Source organism: Acomys minous (genome assembly GCF_964271855.1).
Source record: "Acomys minous genome assembly, chromosome: 20".
In the NCBI taxonomy this organism is placed as follows: domain Eukaryota; kingdom Metazoa; phylum Chordata; class Mammalia; order Rodentia; family Muridae; genus Acomys; species Acomys minous.
In genome coordinates, this window is record NC_140502.1 from 23,660,198 (window position 1) to 23,678,117 (window position 17,920).

The 17,920-nt window shown below is 50.6% G+C and overlaps 2 protein-coding genes across 2 annotated transcripts in view; both read left to right on the forward strand.

Annotated features, from left to right (window-relative positions):
* Positions 1 to 4,204, forward strand: part of LOC311591671 (IgGFc-binding protein-like) — a 39,867-nt gene extending 35,663 nt beyond the window's left edge. The window contains exons 18-20 of the mRNA XM_084771539.1: positions 2,035 to 2,418; positions 3,680 to 3,936; positions 4,046 to 4,204. Coding sequence (XP_084627665.1) covers positions 2,035 to 2,418; positions 3,680 to 3,936; positions 4,046 to 4,055 — 651 coding nt within the window. The 3' untranslated portion in view covers positions 4,056 to 4,204. The remainder of the gene's footprint in view (positions 1 to 2,034; positions 2,419 to 3,679; positions 3,937 to 4,045) is intronic.
* A 610-nt stretch (positions 4,205 to 4,814) lies between these two features.
* The window catches only part of LOC311591685 (IgGFc-binding protein-like), a 46,850-nt gene continuing 33,744 nt past the window's right edge, over positions 4,815 to 17,920 (forward strand). The window contains exons 1-4 of the mRNA XM_084771596.1: positions 4,815 to 4,849; positions 15,447 to 15,588; positions 15,935 to 16,046; positions 16,369 to 16,434. Coding sequence (XP_084627722.1) covers positions 16,371 to 16,434 — 64 coding nt within the window. The 5' untranslated portion in view covers positions 4,815 to 4,849; positions 15,447 to 15,588; positions 15,935 to 16,046; positions 16,369 to 16,370. The remainder of the gene's footprint in view (positions 4,850 to 15,446; positions 15,589 to 15,934; positions 16,047 to 16,368; positions 16,435 to 17,920) is intronic.

The window sequence follows — 17,920 nt, forward strand, 5'->3', positions numbered from 1 at the left end:
CTGGCTCCATAGGCGCTTGGTACTCAGGACAGGTGGTACCCAGAGAGTGTAAGCCTCATCCTACCGTGCATCCCATTCAGCAAAAAGAACAGTTTTATGATAGTGCAGTGGGCGGCTCAGCTACCAGTTACTCACCAGGGTGCTTTGGCATTTAGTAGGTAACATTCTTGCTGATGCTTTTTGAGAGCTCTCTGTGAGCGTAAGTCATTTCCAATGTCAATTCCTTTTGTACCCATAACAGTCCAACAAGACAGATATGATTGCCGTTCATCCCATTTTACAGGGAAATTGTACCCCAGAGACTGTGTGCCAATTGCAAGGGGAGCCAACGTTTCCTTCCTTCCTTTTGGGTCTCACTGTCTGCTGGAGACCATCCAGGGTCCCCTAGGTCAGGTCAGCAGCTTCCGGGCTCCCCTTCTTTGAACAGCTCCCTGCACCTCCCAGCCTCACGCTTAAAGACAAGGGAACTCATTTATATGATGCACATGACAGTTATCAAAACCAGGAAAGCAACGTTGACTCAACACAGTGATCTCATCTGTGGATTTTAACCATGTCTCACGAGTTGTTCCAGAAAAGCCCTCTATGCTAACTGCTTCTCTCTGTGCCAGGGGACAACTGAGGGTTTTCATAAAATCTGATGAAATCACCATATGGCAAAAGTAGCTGGGAGATAACTCTATCTGCAGAGCCCACGGCCACAGGTGGCTTCTGTGAGAGGAGTGAGGAGGAGCCGCTGGTGAGGGGAGAGACACCCGGGAGGGTAGTGAGCTGTGAGGTGAGGTGAGCGCTCCAGAGACCCTCCACATAGACGCGCGCAAAGCTCAAAGCCAAGTCCTCATTCTCAGCCCAGAGTCTTCACGCCCTTCGTCTCTTGTGTTCCCAAATCACATCCTGGCTGTCACACTTCAGTTAGCAAGACACAGAATTACAAAAGCCAAAGGGAGGTGAGCTCCTTTCCGGACTTTTCTGAAACTGTGCGTGAGGTCTTGGGTGGATTAGGTCTTTGTTTCCATTTTTGGCAGGTGTTGGGGCCTACGCGCTGGGTTTTAAGGTCAAAATGGTGCCTTGAACATGGCGTCAGTTGTGTTACCATCTGGGCTGGGGTGCTGTTACACAAGGAAATGCTTCTCCAGGGCAGTGTCCTCTGTGCTGTATGCTGTGGGGACACACTGGCCGCCTTCACATATAAAGTTAGCTTTTGCAGTGTTACAAATCACTTCTAATGCGTTGCTTTAGGCCGGTTCTGTTTGCTTTATAAAGCCGTGTTTCCAGAATGGGCCAAGTGTTCTGGCACCTTCTTATTTTGTTTTTGTGCGTCCTACTCACCCAACTGGTCAGATGAAGTTGGTTTGGTTTCTAGACTAATGTTCTTGCTCCGTTGCTGGAAGAAAACCTAACGCAAGCCGCTCTGTGGAGAAAATGGCTTGGTGAAGAACACAGTGTTGGAGGCTGGAAGTGTGAACAGCGCTCACAGCGCAGGCTCTCATGAAGCCCCCTTGGCTTCAGGTGCCATGGCAGGAGCAGGTGCATGCCCTGCCAGTGTGTGGTCTCTCCCTGTTCTTAAAACCCACCATGTTCCCGTCATGAGGGTTCTGCCTTGGTGACTCTATTAACCTAGTCACTCCCCAGAGTCCTCCCTTCCAAGCATGAAGTTTCCAATGTCTTCATATATATAATGCTTTGGGGGAACGAGCTCTTGGGTTCACATAGACAAGCCGTATTCAGACCATGGCAGCTAGCCTGCATCGGCAGCATTATCTCCAAGTGCTCTTTAATCCTCCAATTGACTAACTCAGGCTTGTGAGCGCAGTAACTGGGCACACTCTGAGACAAAGACAGAGACAGAGCAGTGATGGGGAGGAATGTCAAGGCCCTTGAGTCAAGACGTGAACTCCGCACAGCCAGGTCACTGCTGTATCTTATTTACAAATCACAGTCCTGGGTAGAGGGCATCCAAGCCGTTTGCTACTGGGGACTTCTGTGGTTCCCCCTCTGTGTGAATGCACACCATCCATCCCTTTCTGTGCGCAGGTGAACTCCTCGCTGATGGCCTCAGACTGCAGCGAGCGCTGCTCTTGCTCCCCAAGCACCGGCCTGACATGCCACGCAGCTGGCTGCCCATCTGGCCAGGTCTGTGAGATCCAAGCAGGAGTCCGGGACTGCCATGCTGCCCGTGGTCTCTGCTCCCTGAGTGTGGGTGCCAACCTCACTACCTTTGATGGAGCTCACAATACCATCAGCTCCCCTGGTGTCTACGAGCTTTCTTCTCGCTGCCCTGGACTCCAGAAGAGCGTGCCCTGGTACCGTGTGGTTGCTGATGTCGAGCCTTGTCATGGCAACAACAAGGTCGTGGGCGAGGTCCACATCTTCTTCCAGGATGGGATGGTGACTGTGATCCCAAGCAAGGGCGTGTGGGTAAGCCTGGGCACAGGGGGCAGGGGTGTCCTCTCTGGGCTGTCCTTCTACCTGTCACTGTGTCCTACGTCCCGCCTGCCTGGGGGCCTCTCGGTCTGCTTTCTTCATCCAGATCTCTGCATCTTTTTTTCCTGGACTGTACCCATCTCTACATGTCAGCCTGGGCCCTGTCCTTGGCCTGAGCTCTTACACGCAAGTAACAGGATACAGCTCTGTTGTTGGCTTTAATCAAGACCCCACTGGCTGGCAGTGACAGGAAACCAATCACGAATGTCCTTGGGGGAAAAGGAATGGACTGGCTCCATATCTGGGAAAGCCAGAGGCCCCTGTTACACTGTCGGGAGTTTACACCTCTAGGTTTCTGACTTATCACTTGACAAGTTTCATCCTCACAAGAAATTTCACCCAGGAATCTAACATCAGAAAGCTCAATCCATCAAGGAAAACAGACAGAAACCGGAAAGCAACTACCAGGCTGCTGCGTCTGCAGCCTTTGATAAGAAACCAGAAATTTCCCGTGCGGTCATGGCATCACTAGGGTCGTTGCCTCCATTCAGACATGAGCCCTACAGAAAGAGTTGATAGCGTTTCTTCTGTTAGAGGTCCAGTTGCTCACGGAAATCTGCAGAGTCCTTTATTTTGAAAACTATAACTCAATAGTTTAAGATTTGAATCCCTGGTTTGTTTCCCTGTCCAGTAAAGAAACATAACTGTTTTGTCTCAGCCTTGGAAAGTTGTAGAGATGCTTTGGATCATGCCTTTCTCCTTCTTCCTCTTCTTCCTCCTCCTCCTCTTCCTCCTCTTCTTCCTCGCCTTATCAACATATACAGAAAGATAGTCTCCAAAGATTAATAAGTTATTATTGGGTCAGTGAAATGGTTTAGTGGGGAAATAAGCCACCAAAGCCCGATGGGACCTGAATTTGATTCCTGGAACTTGCAGGGTGGATGGAGGGAACCACTTCCCACAAGTCGCCAACTGACCTCCACCCTTGTATCAGGGCATGGGCACGTACATTAACTAACTGGTTTAACTTTATATTAGAAAAGCATTAGCATGCACAGTGGGCTGAGCGTCCACACATCCCCAGCTGTCTTCTCACCTGTCCGTCCTCCTCCTAACCCTCCTCTCCAGGGCCCATCCCGCCCAGCACCTGCCCCTCCTGCTTGATTGGTCCTTGTGCATGAGGACTCCAGCCTTGGTGGCCCCGCAGCTGCTCTGCCACTCAAGTCTCACTGGTCCACCCTCCTCCCCCCACCAGGTGAACGGTCTCCGAGTGGACCTCCCAGCTAACGTGTTAACATCTGTGTCTGTGAGGAGGCTGCCCGAGGGCTCCATGCTTGTCCACCAGAAGGCTGGCATCCAGGTATGGCTTGGAAAAGACGGGCACCTGGATGTGATGGTCAGCGATAGCCATGCAGCCATGCTGTGTGGGGCCTGTGGAAACTTTGATGGGGACCAGGCTAATGATATGCAGACATCCGTGGAGAAGTGGAGAGCGCAGGACTTCTCCCCATGGTGAGGACGGAGGGCAGAAGCCAGGTCTTTGGGGACGACGGAAGGAGGGAGTGCGGGTGGGTAGCTGCTCAGTGTGCAGGATGAAGGGCTAAGCATCTGTCTCTTGCAGTTCCAACTGATCAGTCACCCCTGGCAGTGAAGACTTGAAGACTTGCTGCCTCCCAGAAGTTGCAGTGACTGACAGATGCCCTGTGTGTCCCTTCCCTGTCCCTCCCCTCTGCTGAGCCCAGTCTGAAAGCATTGAGTAAATATGTAGACCCACGTTGCACGCCAGTGTGTCTGCCTCCTGCTGTCTCCCCCGGTTCTCTCCCCACTGTGGGATTCGTGGGTGGAGATGAGTGCTTGTGCCAAGAGGACGCTGTCTGCGCGTGTGGGTGCGTGAGCAGCGGCAGAATCAGCTGGGCAGAGTGGGAGAAGCCCTGGGGAGGTTGAGGAGCGGACGGATGAACCGATGCATGACTGGATGGGGAAAGAGGTGGGAGGTGGACAGAGACAGACAGACAGACAGACTCCGGCTTTGCCATTGATAAGCCTGGTGAGCTGCCCGGTTTCTCTCTCACTTGGTTTCATCACCTTTAAGTAGAAGGAAGGGTGGCGATTTCTCACAGAGTTACAGTGAGGATTTAATTCTCGAATCCAATCAACAAGGAAAAAATGATCAGAGAAATTGGTGGAGGCCATTGGAAGCCAAGTGGAAAACAAATACACTAAGCTGGAAGGCGTGTGTCGAGCGCTGCTGGTTATTCGGATCACAGAGCGCACGCCGCTGGCTTAGTAACAGGGACATCTTTCATAACTTTTGGTGAACTGACGAAAGGAAAAATCCTATTGGAACAAGGCCAAGAAATAGAGATGAAATAACGGCAGTCAGTGCAACACTTTCTTCCAGGGAGTTCCATTATGCACTCGCCCTGTGAATATCGCTCTGCACTCAGCAGCGTCTAGGGTGCTGGGACAGAGTTGGTGGAGAGCCGGACTCAGTTTCCCGTCTGAGGGTGTGAGGGAAGGTGTGTGATGATGCCGGGTGGAGATCTCGGGGCGTCCTGAGGGCAGCGTGGGCATAAGGAGGTGCAGGGCCTTGAGTTTGGGGACAGCTTAATGGAAGATGGGACCGGCTGCAGTTCGAGAGCTGATGGTTGGAGGACTGTGTTGGGGAAGCCTGGGAGTTACTGATGCTAATTACAAGGGTGGAAGTACATCTTTCCCCAGCACTGTGGACTTCAGTGTTAGAATTTAAGGGACGAGGGAGAAAGGACACTGACAGCACCGAGGAGCCAGGGCTGGGGGTCTCGTCCCTTCTGCCTGCGCAGTGAAGGGGAGGCTGGAGCAGAATTAAATTGCTACTGTCTGGCAGGGTGGGATGGAAGGCCAAGTATTTAAAGGGGAGCAAGGGCGTGGTTACAGGAGAAGAGTGCGAGGAAGCTTCGGAAGGGGTCGCTGTTTGGGTATGAAACGTCCCTCAAGCGGCCACGTGCTCATGGCTCAGCCTCAGACACAGTGTTCAGAGGTGGCCCTTGGCCCCGTGACTCTGTTACCACACTAGAGAGACACTCCTCTCTTTTTAAAGGGAAAGAATTCAGCTGAGAAACATTAAGACTGTGCATATTTGGCAAAGCCCAGTGATGACCATGCATCAAAGTGCTTAGAGAGGGCTGACCTGAAATGGGGTCGTAGCAAGAGATGGTGGGTTTGTTGCTGCTGTGAGGAGTTTTTAATAAATATTTATGACGTAAGCGGATATTCGTGAGAATGAAATGACCTTTTCTTCTCTCCCAAATCCTGGTGCAGCCATTCCTCCCTTTAAGGTACTTATTCCCTGGATTTTCCTGAAGAGCTCTAGGGATGCAGGAGGACAAAGCTGCAATGCAAATTATATTATAGTGAAGTCAGGGTCCTTTGATGAAGCTGGTCCTCTGCTAGTGTGCACTTGTGGACCCTGGGAGATTCCCTAACGCCTTTGTTTCTAGTCTAGTGGGAAGAACTGCTTCAAGGATGCTCAATCACCAAGGGACATTTTGACAATCAGTAGCCACAGCCTCTAAGACACAGTTGCAATTTCTTCTGCCATCTGCCATGTCTACAGCCCTGCCTACCTAGTATCACTTCCTCCCTCAAATATGGACCCTTATATTTTTATAAGAGGGCAAAGTAGAAGTCTCTTCCTTCAGTAACTTCTTAAGGCTAAGGATGGACACAGACCCTACCTACCGACCGGCCCAGTGGCCTTGCTGTCTCGGTTGGTAACAAGACAGTCAGGTATGGAGGGTTGTTGGTATAGATAGATGTCTATTTTGCTGGCTGGAAAATCGCACAGATACTTGTCTCATTTGATCTACTGCTGAGTATGACCTTGAGATCTGGCCCAGGAGAGATGGACCAATATCTTCATTGAGTGACCACCTGAAGCTCAATCTGTTGAATTCTGGAAGAACCAAACCAGGGTAGCCATTGAAAGAAGCAGGGACCAAGCCGGGCCTGAGGTGATAACTCCTCCGAGTGGTCACAGAGGAGATCCTAAGCAGAAAGTGGACCCCCCTTCACTCAGAGACAGATGCATTAGCTTGTAAGAGAATGAAATACAATATCGTAAAAGAGTTTTCATAACGGTCAAGAAAGTGTTTGCTTGGCGAGGCACAGGTGGGCTTAGGTAGTGTCCCAATGTGTCCCATGAGACGACTCCAAAACCGGGAGTTATGATCATGAGTCCATAGGCGGTAACTTTGGCCCTTGGTACTCCTTTTAAGGAAGATACGGAAGTTCTCAATTGGTTTTCTCTTCAGAATAGGACTCACCGGGAGCACTTTCTGGAATATAGTGAATATTATGAAGAGCTGGTGAACCAAATTAGTAACGCCATTGGTTACTGACTGACAGCCATTTGTGGACTTGAAGGAACCCAAGTACTGTGGGGTGCTCCCCTCTGGGCCCTGGATTACACACAGACCACACTGAAACACTAATTTCCAAGTACAAACCAAACACAAGAAGATTCTTTGTTACGCATGGCAGAAAGACAAGGTGGTTGAATCTGAACCGCTCAGAAACAGCAGCCAATAGCTTTGCAAGTGTTAGTTTAAGGAGGGAAACGGTGGAGGCTCTGTTACAATGAGCTAGGACGTGTTTGTGAATTTTTATTGGGCGTTTTAATTGGCTTAACCAAAAATAACGAATTTTGACTGCTGGGCCTTGATGTTGTGAGAGTTGAACCTTGGCGATCACCCTCAGGAATGAGTCAGGCATTGTAAAGTGGCCAAGCATGGACTGGACCTTGGTAGCTAGCTTTAGGAATGTGATCGACTAGTTTCACAAGTGAAGGGGGAAGGGGAAAGGGCAAACCCTTTAGACGCCATGTTTGCCATGCTCGGAGCCCTGGTGCAGGGCTCCGGCCTGCTGGAGCTCTTCAGGACATAGGTGGGCCGAAACTGACCATCAGAAGTGCCTTATTTCCTGTGTGTGTGTGTGTGTGTGTGTGTGTGTGTGTGAGAGAGAGAGAGAGAGAGAGAGAGAGAGAGAGAGAGAGAGAGAGAGGGAGGGAGAGAGAGAGAGAGAGAGACAGAGACGCAGAGACAGGGAGAGGGGGCAGACAGAGACAGAGAGAGACACACACAGAGAAGGGGGACAGAGGGAGAGACAGTCAGAGAGAGAGAGAGAGGGGGGGGCCACACACACATGGAGGTCAGAGGACAACCTGTGGGAGTTGATTTTCTGCTTTCACCACGAGGGTCCCGCAGATTAAACTCAGGTAGCAGGTTAGAGGGAAGCTCTGTTCCCTGCCTAGCTGTGTCCCTGGCCCTAACGTCACTCTGGAGTTATACACTCCTGTTGGGCGTTTGAGACCATGCAGGTGGCCGACAAGTACTCTTTTCTTCCTTTACTCGTAAGGCAATCAAGACTCAGTTGGGCATGGGGGCATCCTTTAACCCCATCAGGTGAAGCTCTGTGAGTTCGAGGCCAGCCTGGTCTCTAAAGTGAGTTACAGGACAACCAGGGCTGCACAGAGAGACTCTGTCTCAAAAAACCAAGATAGATAGATAGATTGATTGATTCAAGACCCAGTGGGGTTACTCTTGGGGGCTCAGGAGGTGGCCCTTGGGTCTGTTAGCTTTTCCTCTATCAGCTGTGCTGGATGTATCAGGTCTTGCCGGCCCTGTGGCTTCTTTTGGATGCACAGGGGACATTTCCTCTCTCGGTGACTCTTCTCTGTAAAGGATGTGCACACATCTAACCCCTGGTGACTCCAGGGCCTGCCTGATCAACAGGACAGGTGAAAACAGACCATTTGGGGCCATTTTAGAGAATCCATGCCATCTCCCGAGTGACCTTGCAAAGGCACTGGCTGTCCTCTCAGTCCCTGTACCCTCTTTGGCTTTGATCTCCCAGCTCCCGTGGAGACCACCCAAGGGAAGCTGGCCCCAGTCCTGAAGAGGAAATGGTGGGCCTTCCCTCCAACTTTTCTGTCACATTCAAAATAAACATGGCTCTAAATACATCCTGATTTTATCAAAGAGTCAAGTTTCTACACAGTTAAAAGGCCTAATAAACGACAGAAAACACAAGTTATTATCATGATAAACATGAAGTAGTTGTTCTTCAAGCCAGTTCTTATAAATGTTACCAAGAAAAGCTCAATCTCTCAAGGAAACCTCGTTTTAAACAGAGAACCAGGTCTTAGTTTTATTACAGTGTGCTGAGTTTTTTTTCTTTTTTCCCTCGAGACGAGGTCTCTCGAACTCACAGCGATCCACCTGCCTCTGCCTCCCGAGTGCTGGGATTATAGGCGTGCGCTGCCACCACCATGCCCGGCTCAGTGTGCTGAGTTTTGACTTTAAGGAATTTAAACCCATTTTGGTTTTGTTTGTTTTTATTGCTGTGGTCGTTGCTGTTGTTGAGACAGGGTTTCTCTGTGTAGCCCTGGCTGTCCTGGACCTCACTCTGTAGACCAGGCTGGCCTCTGCCTCTCAAGTGCTGGAGTTAAAGGTGTGCACCACCACTACCCAGCAAGAAAATTAAATAGTGTGTGTGTGAGAGAGAGAGAGAGAGAGAGGGAGGGGGAGGGAGGAAGGGAGAGAAAGAGAGAGGGAGAGACAGAGAGACAGAGAGACAGAGAGACAGAGAGAGGATATTACTGAAGTTTCATTGTCCACTCACCCTGGGCCATGGAAAGAAACTGTCATCTCACCTTAAAACAAAAATCTTACTTTTACTATACAAAATCCTTTCTTGTTCAAAAACACTGTCTTGTCTTTTTAGTCCTTTCTTACCAAAAACACATCCTACATCCTTCCCTACGTCCGTCCCCTGCTTGTCAGCTCTTTTCTACCTTGTTCTTTCCGCAATGAGACAAAGTTTACCAGCTTATGCAAGGGGAGCCGAGCGCTCACTTCAACTGGACACATACTGAAATGGGACAATACAGAGAAGGTTAGCATGCCCCCTGCTTAAGGATGGCACACAAATTTGTGAAGAGTTCAAGTTCATTTTTATGAACTTGAATGTGGGAAAAAAAAAAAAAAAGGAAAGTTGTGCTCAAATCCCATTTCGGGCAGAATAAGAGAGATGACCATAGCCTGCCTTTATAATGTTAGCACTGAGCTTCTTGTCTGCCGTGGGTCTGGGCCAGCCTCTCCTTCCTCTTCAGGGCCTAAGACATGGACTAACCCACCTGCATGTTAAACTCTAGCAAAAGCCCCCCCCATAACAAGGATTTCAAAGGACACTGAACTGCAAAACCCACTATTAACTACCAGCAAGAAAAAGCAGAAAGAAAAGACACATGAAGGAAAAAAAAAAAAGTTTTGTGTGGTGCCACTGTAACTGCAGCTGAGGACTGGAAGATGTAGAAAATGGTTATTTTTTCCATAGGAGACCCAGGGAGACAGAGAATGCAATGGTACAAGCCGGACAGGAACCTCGCTGTTGAATCCATAAGAGAAAGACGAGGCCAGGACTTTTGTCCTTTTTTTTACAGCATTTTCCATTTAACAGAGAGCTAGCTGGTGGTAATCCATGAACCCCTGGCTGCCAGCGTCTTGGAACTGTCCCCTGGTCAGAGCCAGACCTTTTAGGGATTTATGGTCCTGGGTGTGGGTCTGAGGACTTAACATTTGTCTAATTCTTCATCTTCCCATTTTCCCATTTGCATAATCATCCTTTCCAACCAGGGACAGTGAAAAGCTATCAGGATCTGGGAGCGAGGTTGGTCTTAGGGAGACCTTGTAATGCTTTGTACCTTTATAAAAATGAAATTATACTTAATTTCATTCCCCACCAAGTTTTCATCCAGTGACGAGTTGGTTAAGGAGTAGAGCCGAGCAGGCTTGCTAACAGGAATACAGCGCTTGCGTCAAGACCCAACTCCCACGCAGCGTTTACAGAGGTCAGAGGCGTGCTTTAAGACCAGAAGGATCTGGGCATGAGGGACTCTTCTGTCCGCTTGCCCAGGTTCTTGGAAAAGGAGACGCAATTCAAGATAGTGTTAAGACCTACACTTTTCGTGGCCGGTTCCACATCCAGAAGAGAAGTCAGGACATTGTGAGGACAAAAGTGTCCCTCAGACATGCCCTCTGAGGAGATGAGACGTGAGCGCAGCCTCTCCATCAGGAGCCTTCGCCTTTCCTCACCTGCTTCCCTGTGTGGCCATCTATGCATACTATAACTACAGGACCAGGGCTGGGTACAATCCCTGAGACTAGGCATCCGGCTCGTTCTGTCCTCGTTTCTTGTCCCAATCTCCCTTAAAATGTCGAGACATGACGGTGTTCACCTGGGGCCAGAGTGAGTATGAGGCCGGATTGAAAGACCCAGAGAAGGCAAAGTTAGAGACTGTCCGAGCTGAAGTGACCCCACCGACTCCCCCTTTGCACAGACCGTCATCACCACACGTCAGTGCGCTAGGCTTCCAACCACGCGTGTGAAGGAAGGATGACTTTGACCTCTGGGTCCGCTTCACGTAGGGCTTGTTCCCAAACGGCTCGTGCCCTGCGCGCGTACACCAGAGGCTTTGGTGAAATGGCTGAGCATCTGCCTGTTTTCAGCATTTTTATTATCCCCGTCAGAGAAAGAAAGGGAATGGCGAGGCTGAGTGGTAGCGGAGATGGAGCAAGGGTCGGATGTAGCGTCAGAGTGCAAGGCAGAGAGGATTGCAAGGCAGGGTCCGAAGAGCAAGCCTGTCCTCCTTAGTGTGTTTTGGATCCAACACTGTGCCGCTTACTACGGTGTCACGTCAGAGTTTCTCATTAGCACGGTCTCGTGTGGCTAGCCTAGTTTTTTTTTTTCTCTTCGAGACAGGGTCTCTCTGTGTAGCCTTGGCTGTCCTAGACTCACTTTGTAGACCAGGCTGGCCTCGAACTCACAGCGATCCGCCTGCCTCTGCTTCCTAAGTGCTGGGATTAAAGGTGTGCGCCACCACGCCCGGCCCGGCTGGCCTAGTTTTTAATCAAACACAAGAAAGTAACTCAGAGGCATTACAAGGAAGATGAGCCTCTGGTGGCCTTGCTGCTGTCCTGAGCAAGACATTATTCCATCTGACTCAGAAATGGGGTGTGGGGGTGGGGTAGAAGTCACTCCAGAGTTCCTTATACTCAGCACTAGAGGCGTTCATTGAATGCTAATTGGTTCTCTGTGACGACAATGAGGAGACACAGCACGATAGTGCTGCTGCTCATGTCTGAGAAGATCCTCCTCAAAGCCTGAAACCACCGCAGACCAAGCCAGAGACAGAGACAGAGACAGAGAGAGGGGGGGGGAGAGAGAGAGAGGGAGAGAGAGACAGAGACAGACAGACAGAGACAGAGACAGAGACAGAGAGACAGACAGAGACAGAGGGGGGAGAGAGAGAGAGGGAGAGAGAGACAGAGACAGAGAGAGACAGAGACAGAGAGAGAGAGAGGAGACACTCTTAGTCTGCGACTCACAGGAAATATGGGCCTGAGAGGCTCATACTGCTGTCTGAGTTTTAATGCCCCAAGTGATACTGGGATGGAGGGTTTCCTCAGTGTGTGTGTGTGTGTGTGTGTGTGTGTGTGTGTGTGTGTGTGTGTGTATGTGTGTGTGTGTGTGTGTGTGTGTGTGTGTTCTTGAAGGAAATAATTGGGCTCAGAAACACAGACAGTTTCAGGAGTTTGTTCAGGAAAGCAAGGCAAAAAGATGGCCTGCCCCTGAGAGGTTGGGACAGGCTGACTCAAATGAGAGGACGGCAACATGGAACATCGGGTTGACAGCTACACAGGCAGTTTCCATGCATGTTTATGAGGTGGGTAGAATAGTGTGGGGGAAAGGTGCCCCCTCTCCCCTCTCAGATCATAGCAGATTGGGTCTCCCTTTAGGGCTTTCCTTCCCACGAGCTGCTTTTAGAAACCCACAGGAGGGGCAGAGAGACGGCTCAGAGGTTAAGAGCACTGTCTGCTCTTCCAAAGGTCATGAGTTCAATTCCCAGCAACCACATGGTGGCTCACAAGCATCTATCATGTGATGTGGTGCCCTCCTCTGCCTACAGATGTACATGCAGGCAGAGCACTCGATACATAATAATAAATAAATAAATCTTTTTTAAAAACCCACAGGAGCCATGTGTAGTGGCGCACACCTATAATCCCAGCACTCGGGATGCAGAGGCAGGTGGATCGCTGTGAGTTCGAGGCCAGCCTGGTCTACAAAAGTGAGTCCAGACCAGCCAAGGCTACACAGAGAAACCCTGTCTCAGAAAAAAAAAAAAAGAGAAAGAAAGAAAGAAAGGCATCTATCTATCTATCTATCTATCATCTCTTTTCTTCTCCCATGCCCCACGGCCATGATGTTACTGACTTGCCCAAGGCTGAAAAGCAATAGACCCAAGTGACCCTGCACTAAAATCACCGCTATTTTGAGTGAAAACAAACCTTCAGCTCCCCCCACCCCACCCCACCCCCGCACCCTCCCCCTGCTGTTAGGTTGCTTATTTCAGAGACTTTTGTCACAGCAGTGAAGAGTTCCTTACACACAGAGAGGCGTTTGAACACACCGGTGGGAGAGCATTTCAGATTCAGACCGTAGCCTTCCACCTTTGGTCCCCGGTAGCTACGCATGGCCATCCAGTAATGCCAAATGCCAAACTTCACAATCCAACTTCAGGATTCCCCCACGGTTTCCACGGTTTTAGTATTGGTCAAAAGTGAAACAATCTCCTCTGGCACTCAAGGCGCCGTTGGCTATGAGCCCTTAAATAATAAAGCGTTACCTCCTTCCAACACCCAGCGGCAAAGACTGAGTGCTCCCGTTCTACAAGGGACGAATGGGAGGGAAATAAGGAAGGACTGGGGCAAAGCCATACCCAACCCCAGCAGGGCAACCCTTAAACACTGTAGCTACAGCACATAATTTAGAGCACATGGCTGTATTATTGGGCACCATCTGGTTTCCTGTGGGCTTGGTCATACTTAAACCCATGGCCTTGTCACAATGTGACACATGGCTTCTCTTTAGTCACTGCATCTGGCTCTAGTCAGTGGCCTTAGCTTCCCGTGACATGAATGCAAAGTTCCTGGTACCACCACCACCACCACCACCCTAGGGTGCCCATTACAGATTGGGCTTCAGTGTCACTTCCTTGGGCATTGACTTAGGAGCACTACTCCACATGGAGCTCGTCTCTGCCACACAGTGTTGGGGGATGGTCTGGTGTGTTTTGATGCTAATTACAGCTTGCTGTCTGCCCCACCTTCTGCTTAATAAAAAGCCATCCCACCTGGGCAGGGCAGAGGAGATAGGTGGGGGAGAGAGAGGGGGGGGGGGAGAGGGAGAGAGGAATTCTGGGAAGGAGAAGGACCGCCACCAGAAAAGGAAGAGAGGAAGGCCGCCATGGGTTAGCTGGAGGAGAAACACATGGCAGGTGGTGTGGATGGAGAATGCAGCCCAGATGAAGAACATGAGCAAGTATTTGGGATTATGGATGGGAGGGAGCTGGATAGAAGTTATTGGAAGCAGGTGGCATGGGATCGAGGCAGGGATCCCATGCCTGCCCCACTGTGGGAGGTAGTTTAGAGGATTGATGTCTGTCCTGCCCCAGGTTAGCTAAGGCTATTTTAAAATACAACAAGTGTCTGTATCTTAATTGATCGCTAGCCGGACCTACTGATAATACATGTAATTTTTAAAAACAGTAACATGGAGCCTAGTAGACCCTTCCCCCTCCCCAAACCTTGGTGCAAGCCTCAGAGGCCACATCCCTTTGCACTCGTCGCGCACGCCTGCAAAGCCAGCACTGTGTGGTCCGCTGCCAACCCAAGGTGTAGCCAAATCCATTTGGACAATGGCTGCAGTGGCCTCTGAGTTGCCGTGCCTCTGAGCCAGAGAAACGTTTCCCTACATGATCATTTTCAAACAAGGTACCCCTTTGACTGTAGTTTTCTCTTTTTAAAGAAGATCCTTCCCATGTGTCTCACGCGATTCAGCCTCCATGGGCAGCCTGAGCAAGAGTTATCCCCAATAACCTTGTGAGTACAGTCTCCATCGTCCACAGTTCCACTGGCATTTTGGCCTTCTACATTTCCACCACGTTAGCCCTGTATTGTCCACCACCACAATTCTGGGGCTTCTTCAGCCTTCACCTCGAAATCCTTCCATGCCTATCTTTGTTTTTATTGTTGTTTTTTGTTTGTTTGTTTTGGTTTTTCGGGACAGGGTTTCTCTGTGTAGCCTTGGCTGTCCTGGACTCACTCTGTAGACCAGGCTGGCCTCGAACTCACAGCGATCCGCCTGTCTCTGCCTCCCGAGTGCTGGGATTAAAGGCGTGCGCCACCACCGCCCGGCCTCCATGTCTGTCTTTGGAACAAACCAGTTCCAAAGCACCAGAACCAGAGTTAGTTATATTAAAAAAACCCCTGGTCTTCTCTGGACCCATTTTATGTATCTGTTACCTTTATCATTGTTGTGATGGAAAAACACCTTAGAGAGGTGATGAAAGAGGAAGAAGAAGAAGCCCTTTTGGCCCATGGTTTGAGGGGTACACTCTGCCACAGAGCCCAGGGCGTCCTAGCTGGAGTGATTCCATCCAAAGTGGGAGCGGGTGTGCCTGCTCACATGAAGCAAGTGAGAAAGAACCACAGCAGGCCAGAAGCAGGCACCGGGGGACCTACAACGCCCATCCCTAGCAGCTTGCTTGTATTTGTGAGGCTGCAGGTCCCAAACCTCCCAGTCCACGACCTCCCAAAGCTGTACTCGTTTGCTGGCCGCCACACGTTAAAACACAACAGCCTGTGGGAGACATTTCAGATTCGACCAACAACATCACGGGTTGTACCAGCCTTTCGGGGAGACACTGACTACACCCCAGGAAACCCACACTCCCTCTGCTACTTCCCCTGCACCCTGAAATCCCGTACCACGCCTCAAGAAAATTCTAAGCTAGGTATAAATTGACCCGTGCCTCGGCCAGGCCCTTCTTTGTGGAGAGACGTGGCCTAGTAGGGGCGTCTGAACTACGAAACCAAATAATTCTCTGAGGCGAGACATCATGTCCTATGCTACGGCCCAAGCCGTGGCCTCGCTATGCATCCCCAGGTTACTACCCTCACTGGGTATTCAGAATCAAGATGCCTGTGGCTTCGGACCAGGGGTCAGCCCATAGGGACTGCAAGGAGCCAGAACGCGGAAATGGGCCTTGAGATACTATTCTAGGTAAGCACCAAAGATGGGAATCTGGCCAGCAAGCCAATAAACATGGCCAAAGCCACCTCACCCTTCAACCCCCACTACCTTGCTCAAGGAACCCAGTCCACTGGCACACTCCTCTCGGCCCCCCCCTCTGCCCCCCCCTCCCGCTCACCCACCCCCCAGCTGTTTCTCTAAGGACAGCACTCTTTCAAGGACCAACATTTTGCATAGCTCCCCAGGGTGCAGTCGCCAGCTGACCTCACACCCGTCTCAGAACACAGGCTATAGACTTCAGGACTCAATATTCCCACCTGATAGCATCCTCCTCCTCCTCCTCCTCCTCCTCCTCCTCCTCCTCCTTCTCCTCCAGGAAGCTGGCATCATCTGCCTGGCAGGGGGCCAATGGTGTGGTCTGAGGCAACAAGGAACTCCACTATATAACTCAGTGCACCGTCTGGTCCTGCAGCTCTGGGGACCAGCAGGTGAGAAGGAGTGGGGCTCTCTCTGGAAGCAGGACAGATAATTTCTTCTTGTCCTTTTTTCTACACCTCCTATCTCTTCCCTCGGGGCATCATCTTCTCCAGCTCCCACGCCCATCTCCCCGGATTCTAGAACCCCTAACTTACCTCCCTGGCATACTGGATAGACAGCACCCCACGGCCTTGGTCCTGTTGGCATAACTTCCTTCTCTACCTCAGCCTTCCTTGCACCCAGCTATCCCCAGTCCCATGTCACCTCCATGACAGTCTCCAACAGGACAGTAGGGTGACAACCTCATGTGAGCCTCCGTCTCTTCCCACGCAGACATGGGATCCCCGTGGAGCTGGTGGAGCTGGTGGGCCGTCTGGGCTGGATCAACCCTCCTATGGGGTAAGTCCAATCGAACCCCATCCACGTCGCCGCTAAAATCTGGGAAACTTGCTCGTCTGCGCCAGCGTCTTTCCTTTGTAAACCTTCCATAAATTGTCTCTCCCTGGCTAGCTGAAAAGGAATGAGAACTTGCAGAAAAATTAGGTCAACCTCCCTCCCTCCCCCGTGTCTGGAGGGTCTACCTGCTCCTGTTTTTAGGACACTGTCTGTACTTCCACGGTCCTCAACTTTCCTTCATCCTCTTGTATGAACCACCAAGCCAGGAATAATAATAATAATAATAATAATAATAATAATAATAATTTGTTTATACATATAAATAATAATAATAATAATAATAATTATTATTATTATTATTATTATTTTGGTTTTCTGAGACAAGGTCTCTCTGTGTAACCCTGACTGTCCTGGACTCACTCTGTAGACCAGGCTGGCCTCGAACTCACAGAGATCCACCTGCCTCTGCCTCCCCAGTGCTGGGATTAAAGGCATGCGCCACCACCGCCCAGCACAAGACAGGAATTATTAAATTATTAAAACAGGAATCACACTGGCTGCTGAGCCCGGTCAGATTGTATACTCCCACGGTACTCAGGAAAGAAAGAAAGAAAAAAAATGGGCTGGGGATTTCATATAAAGCTTCAGCTACCTGGCTGGTTTCATCTGGAAGATAGAAGATGTAGCACCAAAAATAAGTCAGCGAGACACAAGGGCAGTCAGCAGAAGAGAACGGCGGCAGCTCATTCTAGGCGGAGCGCAGTGCTCCAGCGTCCTTGGTCACCACCTGGACTATCCCACACATTTCTTCATCCGGCCCCTGCAGCGTTTGAGTTCAGTAAGAGCCCTGCACAAGGTGCCCCCGCTCTGGGGCAGCAGAGGCCGGAAAGGCTCACAGGTGGACGCTGCGTGCGGAAGGAAATAGGAGCCGAGGGGAGAATTATTTCAGCAGGGTCCCAGGCGCAGGCCAGCGGGCTGGGTCTGTAATGGGGAGGACTAGGTAAGTGGACCCACAACCGCGTTTTCTCCAGGATGGACCCAGGAGGCCACAGTGGACTCCAGGAACACGGGTGGGGAAGAATTCCTCACGGCCTTCCTGCAGAATTACCAGCCTGGGTCCAGCAAGGCCTGTCTGTGCCTCTTCGTCTCCAGTCTGTCAGATGACACCGCCTCTGGTGCTGGTGTTGGTTAGGCAGGCAATACCTTACAGAAGGTCACTCTGACAACAGCATCTCAGAGTGCACACCAAGTGCTCAGCCCAAGCCGGGCGTGGTGGCACGCATCTGTAATCCCAGCACTCGGGAGGCAGAGGCAGGTGGATCGCTGTGAGTTCGAGGCTAGCCTGGTCTAACAAAGAGAGTCCAGGACAGCCAAGGCTACACAGAGAAACCCTGTCTCAAAAAAAAAAAAAAAAAAAAAGTACCAAGCCTGAAAGAACTGATGCTTCTGTGCCTTTTTGGAGCCCTGGACACCGAGGGCTGTGTGTTCA